The sequence below is a fragment of the Calypte anna genome, chromosome 3 (assembly GCF_003957555.1).
Source record: "Calypte anna isolate BGI_N300 chromosome 3, bCalAnn1_v1.p, whole genome shotgun sequence".
NCBI lineage: Eukaryota > Metazoa > Chordata > Aves > Apodiformes > Trochilidae > Calypte > Calypte anna.
In genome coordinates, this window is record NC_044246.1 from 70,187,134 (window position 1) to 70,203,945 (window position 16,812).

Here is a 16,812-nt window from a genome sequence, read left to right on the forward strand (position 1 = left end):
TGCAGAGTTCCTCTCTACTGTCATAGTCAGGAGGTGGAAACAGTTGGTGCTAAGATCTCAATGTTGGTGTCATGCATGGAGCATTTTCAGATTAACTGTCTTGTGATCTCATAGGGTGAACACTTGATGGTTTCAGTATAGTAAATGTACATCTGGAAGGAATCAATTAGTTTGCATATTCCAAGGCATGTGTACCAAAGCATAAGTAGAATCAGGAGATTCACTTAAAATATACTCTTCTGATTCAAACTGAAAAGGTAACACAGACACACCCAGAGGGTCCCAGTCTGGTAATTTGCTCAGATGACATCCAGCACAAACAGAATGGCATTGTTCTGTCTGGGGAGAAAATAGAGGAGGGTATTATATTTGTTGAACTGCAGAGCTGCTCTGGACTTCTGTATTTTTAAATTCTTCTCTGGTTTCTGTCATATTTCTGATCTCTTTTCTTTTAAGGGGAGAGACAGGCATAGAAAAACTGGTACTGGTAGAGAGCTATTTGTGTCTCACAAGCTGATGGGTGCTAGTCTTGTCTCCACTAGAAATGGAAAAGTGCCCATGATTCCTAGGAGATGTGTTGGAAGATTCCACAACTGGGAGGCTGCAGATGAAGAGAAGGCTAACATGTAGCTGGTTTAGTCAGATAGGAGTGGTGAAGTACCTGTATAAAAGAATTTTCTACTGGTATAATAATTTCTGTGAATTTAATACAATTTCATAATTACAGGAGACCTGCAAGAACATACAGATGTCAAAGAAGATGATTCTGAAGACCCCACTAAAACCGGAGAAGAAAGAGACTTGGAAGAAGGTACTAATATAGAATCTGCCATCATCCAAAAAAGTAAAAAGTAAATTTTATCTATTTTAAGCATGTCATTCCATGCCTTCAGTGTGTCTTGTAAATTAAAAAAGGAAGTTGTTTTTTCCCCTCCTTTACACTTGTAGGAATATTATAATTTCCATAATTCTGTAATAGAAAGACATTAAACCATTAATACCAAAAACCTCCCATTGACCTCAGCATGTATTTCAGTAAAAAGTTTGGTATTGCTACTTACTAACATAATCTTTCTAACATAAGATTTTCAGAAGTTTTTAGTAAATAAGAAGATTAGGTGTTAATTCACAAACATACATAAAAAATAGAAGTTCTGTATTCAGAAGTAGGAATTATTGCCACTTGAATATGAGAAACCTAGAAGTATGCTATGTTTTAATTAAACTGTTGAAATATATTTATGTTTGCAAATCGGACATGTTTTATAAATGGTGATATTTTTTCCAGACAGAACAGGCTGATATTTTATCTCAACCAAGGAAGATAGATTATTGGATAGATCCAATTAAGGGATATTAATGAAGAGTACTTATTTGGAGTTAAAATGGAAATTAAATATATTTGGATTGTGAAGTAGTTTTCACAAATTTCTTTGTCTTTTTACAGTAAAGCATTTAATTCTTTTATTATATTATTCCTTAAATTTGACATTCTATATGAACAAAAGATATTGAAGATAGCACTAAAGATAGATCTGTTTCTTGAAAAGGAGAAAAGCAGTATATAGTATCATTAGCTATTTTAACTCTAAAGTCTGTTTGGTTTTGGTTTGGGGCTGTGTTGAGGTTTTTTGCAGAATGGAAACAGTTAGGTTTTGTCCCTTTTCCAGGGCACTTTTAACTTGGCAAAAATAACCTGATAATGTGTAAATTAGTGCATGTAAAAAGTATCAACACAATAATTGAAAAATCTTGGCATTATTACAGAAAGTAAACATGGCATTTTTTCCAAATTATTCTCTTTACACAGTAGATACTGCAGTTGCTTAAAACAGTTCTTCACCAAATCTTGTCAAATTGGTGTGTAAACTGTGAACTCTGGGTGTTCCTCAGAGTTTATTTTTTTAAAACTTACAGTCTGTTGTGTCAGCAAGTAACAACAAAATATGGATCCAATATGAATGTTTTGTTTATCTTAGGGAACACAGTCTTCTTGATTGTTGACAATAAACTTCTTGATCTATGAATCTGTATTGCATTTAATTTATCTCAATTTTTTTTTGGTTTGGGAATCAAAGAATAATAATTAAAAAAATTCTCAGGTGCTGCAGGTGCCTGATTGTTCTTGTACATAAAAGTAATTCCATTTATATTGAAACAATATTTCACTTAGTGGGAGAAAATTGTTTTACAGTTTTTTTTGTAATGATAGAGCAAGCTAAGACCTTAAAACTTATCTTTATTAGATATCCTCTAGAACAACATTCAGAAGAATGGTATTTGATTCTCAGTATGGCTGTGTAATATTGCTTAAAATGACTGCACTGTAATTCTTAAGTAGCTGGATTTAATTTTCTAGCAGTTACTTCTGAACAGAATAAATAAGTACTTCAGAAATATTTGAAATGCTTTAAAAAAAATCTGTATTTTTAGGAATGTCAGAGATAACTGCTGATCACCCAGAAGTTCAAGCAATGGTAGAGGAAGCCATGAAAAGTGCATCAGTCTCTGAATTTACACTGTCACCTGAAATATATGCAGAAGTACTGGAGAGAGCTATTGCAGAGGTAAAACTACAAGTACTATTTACCAGGTTAACTTTTTTCTAAGAGCAATCTGTAACAATTTATATTTTATCAGTAAATATTCTTAATTTTTCTGTTTGAAAGATCAGCTTAGCCTATATCACATAGTCTGAAAGCTTACGTAGGACTCAGGAGAGATTTATCAAGATCATGAAAGGCAAATCTGTTAGGGACTACTATATATAAAGATATAAATTAGTTCTGTCTTGCAAACTACGTGGACTTCAAATTGTGAATGGATGGGAGAATAGCTGAGGGAAGAGTAACTGTATGCTTGCCCTGTTCTTATACTGTTACTCACTATTAAAAAACTCAGCACCAGAAACAAGTGTTTGAAAAGAATTGTGTATGGATATTTATTCAAGAATCTTAAATGGTTCTGAATTGTTTCACTGTTTTATAACTACTGAAACTGAAATCTGAATTCTTTATAGGCAACCTTAAAAAATCACCAGCACATTAATTTCTTTCTGTTTAAAATGTTTATATTTCATCCAAAAATAGTTATGAATGTCTTACTTTTCACTGACCTGAAATTACAATAGGGAAAAATAACATACAGAAAATACTTTGTATTGTGCAATCTTTTGTAACATCTCACAGACTCTCTTTTTGTTTGACTGAACCCAACATTTTATAACAGCTTATGAAGAAGAACAAAGACAGGTTTCCTGGTGCTCCAGAAAAAGGAGGATGGGTGGTAGATAATTACCCACTCTCAGTAGATCACTGGTCAGCTTTATCAGAAAAAGGACTTTTACCGGACACTGTTGTCTGTCTGAAGGATACAGAAAAACATGGTCAGTAAACACACAATAATGAAACTTAATCTTTTCTTTTTCTGTTACATAAGTTACATAAGGCACGCTTACAGGAAAAACTAGTAGTTAAGTCTCCTATTTATAATCCTATTTACAATTTCCTCCTGTTTACAGTCAACGGTAAATACCACCGGACTCTTTCAATTTCAGATTTTGTATCCTGTGCTTTTCTGGCCACCATTCTGCAATGTGTCTCTCAGGCAAATTTCCCTGCCTTGGTTTCCCTACTTGCAAAATGGGGTTATAGATACGAACTGCCTCTGAGAGAAAATGTTGGGGGTAAGAAAAACCTATATGTGGGAAAACAGTCTGCGGAGGCTTAAGGATTTCATGTGCACATCAATATGATTGTATGAAATCGTTTATTAACAACTTGCACTCACTTATATAGAGAAGTCTTGTTTACACCATCTTATCATGCAGGTGGCTTTGTATTCCAATTACACATATCATTCTCACAGAAAGATTCTTCTCACATAATTATTTTCCTCTTCTGTTGCCAATTAAGTTATCTCTTTCCCATTAGCTCATTTTCAGAAAGCCTCTAACTAGGCCTCAATAACCATTAATCCAATGTGGCCTAAATTGAAGTAAGTCAGGATTGCTCACAACCTGTATATTTCTGAGCTGTTTCCCCAACACCTATATGCAGGTGTATTCTGTTCCCTATCCTGGGGTCAAAAAAAGTTGAGCAACTTCTATCAGATTGAAACAATAGCTTAGTACAGTACCCATGATTTCAGAGGACAGGGTTTTTACTTTGTTGTTTGAACCAGGAAGGAAGTCTGGGGCCAGGCATGAAAAACTGGACAGACTCCTACACTGTTTTGTCTGCCAGTTCATTTAGTAATGGATTCATACCACACTACCAGTTTCATTATCATGTGGCAATGATAAATCATTATGTGGTAAACATGTGGCAATGTTTAATCATTACCTGTTCAACCCAGTCCACTATCAAAAGGTCTTTCAGTAGCAGAAACTTCCCTTGAAAGTATTGATAGGTCTGTTTATACGTGGTTCAAGAAAGCTCAGTAATGACCTGATTTTAGAATTAGTTCAGAGACTTATTCAGACCTTGTGACTGAATATAAATATCAAGATTACAGAGTTTATTGAAAAGAATGTCATCTGGTAAGCTAATCATTCTCGGAACTCAGTTTACAGTACCTAAATTGTTTAGTCACATAGTTCTGTGAAATTTTGTATCAACTTCAACCTGTTAACAAAAAATCTTCTACTGTGGCTGGAGCTCATACGGAGATTAAATACAGACTGAACATTGCTATGGGGAAATTCTAGATCTAGTGTTTGTCAGGAAATCATATGTACTGTTCCTAACATTCAGAAAGACTTCATCTCAGATACCTTCAGAAAGAACTTAGGGACAAGTTGCATTTCTGTGCCTCACCTTTGCTTCCCAGATATTTCAAGCAGATTGAAATATTTATGAACCCAGCCTCTGGGACATGGTGCATCATCCTTTCTTATACCCAAAAATAGTACCTTATTCATGTAGTTGGTATGCAGTAATGTAATGTTAATAACAGTGTACTAAGTAACAACAGGAGTCAACTCTAGCCATTTCTGCAGGGAGTGAACTGAGACAGGAGATGTTCTTTCAAAATGACCTTAACTATCTCTTCACTTTTCATAATTAAACAAATTAGCGAATTAATTAGATAAAATGTTTTCTAATCATCCCTAAAAGGATTTTTTTCTAGATCAGACACCTAGGGAACAGATAGTTCTTCATGGGAACCATATTGAAAACTGGTATATACTAACTGCCCCATTTTTTCCTTCCCAGAAGGAAGGGAATCCATAGCAGAGGCTTTCCAATTAAGACTTCTCTAGAGCTTTCAAACTATGTTCTTCCTTCCTGCATTGGACACCTCTCTGCCATTCCCACTGTTTCTCAAAACCTAGCTCTCAATTACTTGTTCTAATCTGAGAAATCTATTTTATACTCTTTGTAGCCATCTCCTCCACGCAATCAACTTCTGTTTCTCTAGTCTCATAGATCTTAAAAGCATACATCACAGAATGACAGAATATTAGGGGTATGTAAGCCTTTCCTAGGAATTAGAGTTATCCTTCATGAGACTTAAATTTTTGTGCTCACAACCCTGATGCTTCAGTTCAGTGTCGTTTGGACTCTGAACAATAATTTAATTAATGTTCTTTGGCATAGGAGCTTTTTAGAACACTGTGAGAAAATACAAAGATGGGAGAGTGCATGGCTAGGTCCCCAGGCAAAGCCACTGAAAACTAATATCCTTTTTTTTCACAAGAGTACTGATGCAGAATTATTTAAAGATGAGTTTACAAACTTAATTTTTTAAATAAGTCAGTTCACTCACTCTCCTTTTCTCAAAATTACATTCAATTGAAAGTAATGCTTTAAAATATAAACTCTTCACACAAAAATGTCATCTGCTTCAAATTGACACCGGTGTTCCTAACAGTTAAGTAATCTGTTTCTCACGGTTCCAATATAGATAAAGATACATTTTATGTTAGCTGGTGGTAGTGATCATGTGAGATATAGGAGGAATGAGTATGAGTAACATGGGATGAAAGAGAGAACAAGATCATAATGTCTGCTACACGGTTTGGCTGAAAGTGTAGCTTTTTGCTTCTGGGTAAGTTCCCTGGAATTTAGCTATATTGTTTCATTTTGGTTTTTGGTTGGTTGGGGTTGCTTGGTTTGGTTTGGTTTGGTTTACACTTGGGCAATTTCCATTTGGGCAAATCTAACTCTTTATTTGATTCCCACTAGTTTCTGTTACTTAAATAATAATGTAGTTGTGAAGTATACATTTTCACAGGATTTTGAGTCACTAGTCTGTAAACTATTCCCTGAACCTAGTGTAAACTGGTGTAACTCCACTGATGAAAATGCAGTTTAGCCACACAGTCAAATATCATAGAGATATTTGCCAAAGTAACCAAGTCAGTGAGTTCATAGTAGTAACAGTGTATTCTTCATTCTGTCAACCAGCTGTGGTGGTATAGCTGTGTACATTGTTTATATTTTTATTTTAATGTTTTTTATCTGTTTCTTTATAGTTTTCTTTCTAGACATATAAACAAAATAAATGGCAGAGTAATTCATAATATATGGAAATATAAGACAAATAATGTCAATGTTACTCTCCCCTTCTGGGCTTCCTTAATAACCTTCACATATCTCATACTCAGTTTATTGCATTCTTGAAACTGAAAGCAAAACCCTAAAACCTTAGGAAGCAACACTGTGATAACATTTCAGTGGTATATGTGCCTTCTGTTTGCTTTAAAAAGAAACTTGTCTATTATTTGTTAATTAATTTGCCAAACTCAAATAATGTTAGGTTTATACACATGCATAAAACTCATTCCTGGTGTGTTATTGTACTGCAGGAATCTATCTACTACGCAGAACATACTTAGCAAATAAAGATGAGATTGATTCTAAGATTTTGAAAAGACTAGCAAATGAAGCATTATTAAACAAAGCAAAAGGAGAGGAAGAAGAAGAGGGACAAGAGGAAGAAGAAGAGAGGTAAAATATTCCAAATATCTGAATTACAAAATGAGCATGAGAAAATTCTAGCCTTACTTTGTTTTAATGGTATCAGTGCATTTACCAGCACTACTATCATAAAAAAGCATATTCGGACTAATTGTGATGTGTAGGAAATGATCCAGTATGTGTTAACTTTGAGGTGTATTTATTTCAGTCAGAAGATATCATGACAGAAGATTGTCTTGCTAAATTCATGTTTCTCAGTCTTTCATTAGTCCAGCCTTTTGATGCAATGACACAATAACATTTTTAGAGGATAAAACATATTTGGGTTTTATTTTGTACAACCCAAATTATATTTTAATTCCCAACAGTGTATTTCCACATCTTCTCTTTGTATATAATGTATCTCCAACTTGTTTCAGTAGTATTTACATAGGAAGTCTTACCTTAAGATGAATAATATCTTACAGAGGAGAAATGCAAGAAATACTGACAGGAGAGGAAGAGGCTTCTGAGGAGAAAGGTGTGTATCATATGACTTCTGTTTTATCTAGCTGTGTGTTTCGAGTCATTCAGCAGTTTGGGTTTTATGCAGATTTTACAGCTTTGCTTTTTACAATGCCACACTGCTTTGCCTGGCATCCACTAATGAATCTCATATCTTGTAGGCAGTAATCCCCCTCAGTCAGACAGAGCCTCTCTGGTTGACTCATGTCAATAGATTTCACACCCAGTCAATGCCTTCCTCACCATCTTTTAATCACCCTGAGGGAAGCCAAGTCAAGGTTTTGTTTGTTCTCATCAAGTTATTTGGGTTCTCCCACTTGTCATAGTTTCTTCCCTCCCTTGTGCTTATGGAAATTAGTCTTTAATAACATAACGTAACAACATAAAAAATAATTGTATGACATGAAGTCTGCACTCTAATAACAATAATGAAAACTTTCTTACTTTACTTCTTTCTGTATTGATAGAACTGTGTATGATTTTCATTTAGTCACTCTTTGTTTCCTGTAAAGTTCACACTTCTTTATCAGAATTGTGCTTTACTATGTTTCTATCAATGAAAAGATAAGTGTCCTGGGGAGGAGTGGATAATATGAGAGAAGTGAGATTCTGGGGCCAGGCCATTGGTCACAAATAGGCTGGATTTTTGCACCTCAGACAAGTCTGTAAGTTGGGCCAAGGTTTAGCATTCATTCCAATTATTTTCAATGTTTTTGAACCTCAGCAGTCAAAAACGTTGCAGAGTTGAACTCTCCCTTTTGCCCTCTTTAATCACTGCATACTTCCTTAGAAGAATGTTGCTGTTTGGTTTGGATCTACTGCCAAGGTGAAGTACCATGCACAAGTATCTGTCTCTGCATTGAGAACTAGGTTGGGTGTTTTAGAGGACTTTCTTCCTCTGCTATGGTTTCATAGCCTAAATTACCAGCTAAGGCCTGGAGCTGAAATTAAAAACTGGAGTGCATGAATTCCTACTTAGTTTTTTTCTCTCAGCAGTGGGGGCCTCGACTGCCATTACTGTCTTCCTTTTGAACATAGCATACTGTTTTCTGCAGAAAAACATTATGGCCAAGCTTAAGTTTTACATTGTAAATATAGCTTATATACACTTTCTTTCATTATCCTGTCTGGTGTTTACCTATAGATAACAAAGCCTAAGTCATACAGATAGGCTAAGATAGACTGCATATGATAACATGCTTTTAATTTTTAATAAGCTAACATTTCACCTACTCTCTGAAAAAAGTACTCTTTAAATTGCATATAATTTTTTTTAAACTCTGCATTCTAACTTTTTCTAGTTTCTAATAGAACACAGCTCTTCTCCAAAGAGCTTTACTCCAAAGAACTTTAGAACAAGTTCTAAAGTGTTAAATATAAAGGGTTCTACACAGATATTATATTATCTGTCTCAAACAACAAAGTTATCTTAGTTTTTAATATATAACTCATTTTGATCTGAGTAGATCACAACAACAATTACTAATGTGGAAGTAATAATGTCATATACACACTCCTGCTCTTAAAATGTGGTAAGTCCTTGTTTAGAGAAAATTGTTTTCCTACACCTACATTTAATTTCAGTAGTCAATACTGTCCCCATACTGACTCACCAAAATACTCACCCAAATACAGTCAGGCTGCTGTTTTATTTCACAGATAATACCATCAGCACATTTACTGCAGCTTTTCTTCCACGTGACATATCTTAAGAATATAAATGAATGATAGCTTCATAGTTTTGGTTTTATTAATATAGCAGTTATGATACAAAAATGAAAGCTCAGCTATCATGCTGTTTTGATGTCTCCTGTATCATAGCATATGGGAATGGTTCAAACCTGTGCTAGTAGAGGTTGAGGCTGAACATTAGGAACCATTTCCTTACCAAGAGGGTGGTCAGACATGGGAACACACTTCCTAGAGAGGTGCTTAATGACCCAAATCTGTCAGTATTTAAAAGACATTTGGAAAACTCCCTTAATAAAATGCTTTAAGTTGGCCAGCCATGAATTGCTTACACAACTGGACTAGGTGATTGTTGGAGGTCCCTTACAACAGATACAGTCTCTTCTGTCCTATATTAAAAAATGTGCATTTCAATAATTACAATTTTTGTAACCTCACTGGGACATTGAAATTACATTGATGCTTTCTGTTTCTTTACTAAAAGAGATGTACATGAAAACAAATGTGATAATTCCAGATTTCAAAATACATTCTTGTTTAAGATGATTTGAGTTTTGGTTAATCATAGCGTGTTGAGAGGTACTAGTGGTGTTTTATTACTCAAGCAGTGGTCATAAGGAAGGACATAAGCAAAAGAAGCCTTGTAGGAAAAGGTAATATTCTTTATTGAGCAGCTCATATAGTTGGAAAAATAACATCAGCCTTCAGGTGCACAAGCCCGTCCTGAAGTCAGAAGCACTGCCATCAGATAGAAGCTAGAGCTGTTCTGTAGAAGACCAAGTGTGCTTTTTTGCCAGGTCTTGTTTTTGAGCATAATTGCATAGTTTGAGTACAGATCACATAGCTTATAATGAATGGAAAATATTATTGCGCTAAAGCACTGAATTAAATAGATTTATTCTCCACTTGATTCAGAATTCATGTGGCATCTGATAGATGGTCTGCACTTACCCACAAATCAGGTAGCTGATCCTAAAATGCCTTGGTCCTTTTGTGCAGGTGATCAAATATAAGTTTTGCAGTATGACAAAAAAATATCTTTATTTCTATAGTTCTTCTGTAGTTTCTTAAAGTTACTAATGATTTTATTTGTGTCAACAGAATTTGAGGAGACCAATGAGGAGCTTTCACCTGAGCCTGAACAAATGTTCCAGAACCAGTCCAGTGACTCCGCAGGTTATGAAGAATCTACACCTACAGGTTGGATTTGTAGCAAATAACAACTCTCTTACTTGCTAGCATCAATAATTATATGCCTTCCTTTTTTGGAAGCTTTTACTGTATTCAAAAATTGGCTGTAAATATAATTAATTACCTTAACTACTTTCTTTTAAAGAAGTTTATAATGGAATAGACAGAGTCAAGTTATTTAAACACCATAAGTATATTTAGGCATGTTATTATTTCCTGTTAAAAATAATGCATTAAGGATTAGCATTTTGAAGAACAAAATCCCACTATTGCCTCTACTGCCAAAATACTAAATGAATAAAAGTGTACAGGGACCTGTGGAAATAACAGATAAAGAGAGCACTGATGAAACTGCAGGTTGACATAACTCTTTTATTCAGAAATCCATAAGAATTAACTTAATCTGTAAACTGAACTTTTTTCCTAACACCATAAATCAGTACACACAGTATAAATTTGTCTACTAAGTGCATTTCACTGAAATAATGCTGAAAATTACTTGGCAAATTATCTGGCAGCTTATGTTTAAAAGTAGGTATGAAAAGTCTGCATGAACAAAATACATGGTCTGTTTCAAAAAGACAAATGAAAATGTGTTCATAATGAAATACATACAAGTTTCAAGGAATGGAAGTATCACAGTTATCCTACATTTTGCTTTTCTGTTTATTTTGATATTTAAACTCTAATGAAGAAGACACACTGACTTTTGGTGCCTCTCCCTCAGCTTTGGGAGGGTTTGAGAGGGGAAGACAGGAGGATTTTTTTTTTCATCTTTTTTGTTTTTGAATATGGACTGAGGACACAACAAATCATACCTAATACTAGCAGAATACTGTAAAAAAATATTAAAGCCTTTCCTTCCCCAGCAACTCACTTGGAGAACATGGGGGCAGAAAGCCTTTGAGGATTGTTTGTCTCTATGGTAACAATGCTCAGAAAAGGAAAAAAAGACACAGAGCAAAAGAACATCAGAGGTTGCCATATAGACATCCCCTGTAAAAGCTCCAGATTAAGGGCTGCAAAGGCTATTTTTCTATCACCTCTGTGTTATGGAAAATAAATTAAAACAAGCATTTAGATAAAGCACCACCTCTTCTGAAGGAAACTTGTTTGCATTTTTATATCAATTTATTTTTAAACCCTTACTCCCTTTTCAAGTATTGTACTTTACTATGTTTCTTCTGTCTTTAAAATTTTCTTCTCACTATAAATCATCTCTGCATGCAGAATTATAATAATCTACATAATAGCAAAGGTACAGCTGCCTTACTTACTTAAAAGTATTTTCAGTGTTTGTTTCCTGAGACCCAGTTTGAAACAAATCATATTACAGACACTATGAGGAGAGGCTGAGAGAGCTGGGGCTGTTCAGCCTGGAGAAGAGGAGGCTCAGGGGAGACCTCATCCCTCTCTACAACTCCCTGAAAGGAGGGTGTAGCCAGGGGGGGGTTGGGCTCTTTTGCCAAACAACTTTCAACAAGACAAGAGGGCATGGTCTTAAGTTGTGCCAGGGGAAGTTTAGGTTGGATATTAGAAGAATTTCTTTACAGAGAGGGTGATCAGGCATTGGAATGGGCTGCCCAGGGAAGTAGTGGATTCTCTGTCCCTGGAGATATTTAAAAAGAGACTGGATGTGGCACTCAGTGCCATGGTCTGGTAACTGTAGCAGTAGTGGATCAAGGGTTGGACTTGATGATCTTAGGTCCCTTCCAACCCAGCCAATTCTATGATTCTATGATATGCCAGGGAGGCAACATTTTTGTTACAACAAGGTTCAAATATCTGAACCAGAGCCATGTTTGTGTTGTCCAGTTTTTGGGATGTCCCTTTTTACCTAGGAATAGGACCTTTTTTTTTTGTTGCTTCTCTCTCTTTTTCAGGGGAAAGTTTCTCCAGTTCACTTATGCCTGTGTAATCTATTTTTAAACTCCATAAATATGCATTAATTGCAAGAAAATGCACATAGGTAATATGATGGAATTACGTGTCTAGAGTAGAGAATCAGAGTTGGAACACATGCTGGTCCATCATTTGCTAAGTAGGGCCTATCAGGAGAGGTGTAACATAAATTAAAAGGGTTTCTGAGGTTAAGGTGCATATGGGTTTGTATGACTGAATTTGTAACAATGTTCAATATTCTGTCTCAGAATATTTCAAATATTCCTTGTAATTCATTATTCTGCCCTTATATTTCCAAAGTTTCATGACCTATGAGAACTGAGAGGTTTTTAAAGGGCAGGACTGTAAAAGACAATCTGTTAAAGGCTGGATCCAGAAGGCATCATTTCCACCTTCTAGAAGTTATTGCTTTGAATAGGGCTGTGGTTCACCAGGCAGCACATGTGATCTCTACAGTGTGCATGTGCCAGAGATAACACATGCAACAAGCAGTTAGCATTGCCTAGTTATTAATGCATCCTTTGCTTATTTTCTTAAGGTTGATGTTCCAAATGGACCCATCATTACATAACACATTACAGCTGCCTAAATTTGAGCAGCTTTTACCCGGCTATGTCTCTGTCTCATTTGGATACATCACTGCAAAATGCAACGTAATTAACTGTAGCATTTACACAACTTCTTTTAATGTACAGAAAAGGGAAGGTATTTTCATATTCCAATTTAGAACTATGGCAAGAGACACAAATATCTTTGCAGGGGATAACTAATGTAATAATATATGTATAGTGTAGTGAAATGAGGCAACCAGGTGCCCCTAATTGCCAGGTAGTGGGCATGAGCTTGTGTCAAGCCCACCTGTGTCTAATTAGGGTGGGCCCCCACTGCGCATGAGCAGGACCAGGGGGCCAACCCTAATTAGGCACAGGTGGGCTTGACACAAGCTCATGCTCACTCCCTGGCAATTAGTGGCACCTGGCTGCCTCATTTCACTACAGTATAGTGAACATTTAGTTCAGTAAAATGAGAATGTTTTTCAAGAAAAAATTGATTTCTAATTCAATATCAGGCTATTTGAAATCTGGGAGGTGTTTCCTCTCAATGATGTGCCCTTTTGTACTTTTCATTTATGTTTAAGCTAATAATCATTCAAATGTATGGAAGATTAGCCACTGAGGTGTCAGTATAGTAGTTCTGCTGCTCAAATTCATAGAGAAGGATATTGTTGGGGGACTGTAAGCTGCCTTGCAGAAGTCCAGGCAGTTGACACCACAGAAGGCCCTGAGTTTGGCCAGGCAGGATTTGCCCTTGGTGAAGCTGTGCTGGCTGTCTCAAATCTCCTTCCTATCCTCCATGTGCCTTAGCATAGCTTCTAGGGGGCTGTGTCCCATGAGCTCCCCAAGCACCAAGGTGAAGCTGACAGGTCAGTAGTTCCTTTCTAACCTTTTCAAATATGGGTACAATGTTTCTGGTTTTACACTTATGCACTTAATTTTCCACTTTTGCATCATGCCAGCTCCCATAGACTTCAGGTTCCTGAGGGGTCACAAAACTTCTTACAGTGGGAAGGACTTTGCTCTTTCAGTCCCTGTCTCATGAGAACCTGTGAGAAGAGAGGTTGCCAGTGAAGACTGAGGCAAAAAAGTTGTTGAGTACCTCAGACTTCTCCTTGTCCATTGTTACCAGTTTGACAGCCTTGCTCATTGGGGAGTGTACATTTTCTTTGACCTTCCTTTTCTGACTACATGCTTGAAGAAGCCCTTCTTATAATTCTTTATGTTCCTTGCCACGTTCAGCATCATCCACTCTGCTCTTTACTGCTTTCTATACTGACATATTCCAGATGAGGTACGTCCATAAGGACAGAGTGTCAAAACCAGCTATTGTTAAATCATAATTTTAAGATTATTATATAGTCCTCATATTTCTTTGCAGAAAGAGTCATTATATTTGTGTGCCAATTTGAATAGCTATATGCAAATTTAGTTAAATAATTTGACCTTGTTATTTTCCTGTGGAAGCATCAGTATATACTATACGTACAGAAAGAATTTGGCATTTTAGAAGTGTCTTTGTAAACTAGTAATATAATAGTTCATATTCATGGTGGGTGGGAAAGCAGCATTAAAAAAAATATGCCACTGTATTTCAGGAAAAAAAAAATCTCAAGAAATAATGATAATTTTTAAAAGCAAAACATTTGAGAAGAGCATTGCTTTCTATATACTATTTGATTTTCAGAAATCATGCTACCTGAGTTTGAAGACAATGAATTTATAGATCTGCCAGAAATGGAAATAATTAAAAATAAGATCAGCCTTTTCATGAACGACTGGCAAACAGTGGAGTCAGAAATCCACAGGTCATCTCTAGTTCAGGTTGCTGTTTTAGAGATTGCTGAGCAAACTCCAGAAAGTCTGCTTAATCAAAGTGTGCTGGCTATGGAAAGTAAGTAATACTGTTCATGTACACTTAACCTACCAAGAGGGATTTTTGAGAGCTTGTATGATGAATATACTGGGGAGCTGGATTATACTCAGTTCTGTATTACCAACTTACAGTGGGATCAGGACATGCCATGTTCTGTCAGTGAGCTGAAAAGCAGCCTTTAAGAGGTAGCAAGAGTGGGGAATATAACTTTTCAATGGGAAAAGGTACAAAAGTATTATACTTTTTATAATGGGATAGTACAGAAGTTTTATTCAGTTGGTAGAATTTCCATTTTTGGAGGAAGCAATATATATTAATTCCTACCTCCTGGGAGAACATTTTTTTCTGTGAGTTAGAGAAATACAATATACATTTGGCATGATTTGCTTTCATATTGGTGCTTACTTTTATGGACAAAGAGACTATATTCTGGCACATCCAAATGAAAAATGTTGTAATAGGAAAAAAAAATTTACCTTTTCAGCACCTTTTAAATATTATGGTTGGGAATTATCTGCTGAAGACTTAGATGAGGAAGCAGAAGATCTGGCTGCTGAAGAGGAAGAAGAAGAAGATAATGAAGAAGAGGAAAATGAAGATGATGAAGAAGTAAGTATGCTGGTTTCATCTATTTATGCTTCTATTTTAACTCATTTATCTTCAGTTTGAACAAAGCCCCAGAGAAGTCAGACTTTGCACTTGATTTTCTATGATTCAGTTTCAGCTTTGTTACAGAATAAATACCAGCATAGAACACATTAATTGTATTCCTATTTTATGTCTGGTAGTGTTTTTTACTTCAGTGAGAGGCACAAGATATAGAGAAAGAATGTACCTCGTTTTGCCAGATGGCAAAGACAGGTTTTATTAAAGAAGTAAATATGTCCTTTTTCTGTCAAGTAACAATGATTCTGTGAGCCATTGTGTAAACATCAGAAGATGCAGAGTTATGAAATGTTTTCCTATGTTCCACCTCAGCTATTGGTAATATTCAAACAACCACTTTAGTGAAATTAAAGGTCTAGCTTTGCCTTTCTTTAATTTTCATCCTATAATTGAGAATCCCTTCCCCAAATGCAACAGTACAAGATACCCATATACTGTACTGGAGCAGTATTAAATAGATTTTCCATAAATTCATTTTATTGGATAAGTATTTCTGGACATGAAAAAGTGGCAGAAAGTGAGTTTCAAGAACAAAGCAGGAAGACTTTATCTCACATACTTTTAGCCTAATTTTGGTCTTCAACAGCTGACTATGTTATAATTTCAAATTTTAAATGGTCATTCTTTTCTCAATAATTCTATCACTACTTTTGATGGTTTGTTTTCTGACTCTAAAAGGTCTGTATTTTCATAGGTTTATATTCAGCTCACAAATTCTCCTGAGAATACCTTTCTCATTTAGTGCTCAGCTGATGTATTTGACTTGATCTACTTAATATAAGTGAACTACTGTATTCAAACAGTCGAAAAATTTCATAATATTTTCAGGATGAAGAAAAAATTAAGGAAAATAAAAGGCACATGGGAGACACAAAACACTTTTGTCCAGTCAGCCTGAAAGAGAACTTTGTTCTTTACCCAGGACTCAATGACTATGCAGCTAAATATCGAGAAAAGTTTTATTATTTTTCAACTTTTGAGAACAGAGATAAATTTCTGGAGAACCCTGAGGAGTATGTGGCTCACAATGAACCATTACAAGTAAGAATCTTCAAAATTGTTTAAGGAAGAGAATAAGATACTAAAATATCTATTTTCAAATCCCATTTATAATTGTTTATTACTACTGATTTTTTCTGGGCAACAATAAATGTACCAAGCAAGTCCTTGAAACAAATAAAACACATTTCTTCACTAGTAACATTTCAGTATACGCTTAAATTAATACATTGAATTTGTGATACAAATAAAGCAGAAAAGAAAGATTATAAAAGCTCACAATAATAATAAAATGTGATTAATAAATCACACATATTGGTGGGGTTTTTTCTATCTATGTATTTCTTTTGTAAGTGGAAGAAGGGTAAGAGAAAGGAAGATTACCAAAATAATCTAATGAAGTGTCACTTTTTCCTACTTGCATCAGCTGCCAGTGTATTTGTTCAGTATTTCAAGAGAGCAGGTCACCTTCTTGGAACAGCAATAGAAAGCCTAGAAAAATTAAAAT

At 35.4% G+C, this 16,812-nt stretch overlaps 1 protein-coding gene across 1 annotated transcript in view; it reads left to right on the top strand.

The window, feature by feature from the left end:
* AK9 (adenylate kinase 9) overlaps positions 1-16,812 on the top strand; it is a 56,753-nt gene that overhangs the window by 18,859 nt on the left and 21,082 nt on the right. Inside the window, exons 14-22 of the mRNA XM_030447961.1 lie at positions 728-844; positions 2,434-2,567; positions 3,229-3,385; positions 6,812-6,953; positions 7,391-7,443; positions 10,218-10,316; positions 14,451-14,657; positions 15,124-15,248; positions 16,134-16,346. Coding sequence (XP_030303821.1) covers positions 728-844; positions 2,434-2,567; positions 3,229-3,385; positions 6,812-6,953; positions 7,391-7,443; positions 10,218-10,316; positions 14,451-14,657; positions 15,124-15,248; positions 16,134-16,346 — 1,247 coding nt within the window. The remainder of the gene's footprint in view (positions 1-727; positions 845-2,433; positions 2,568-3,228; positions 3,386-6,811; positions 6,954-7,390; positions 7,444-10,217; positions 10,317-14,450; positions 14,658-15,123; positions 15,249-16,133; positions 16,347-16,812) is intronic.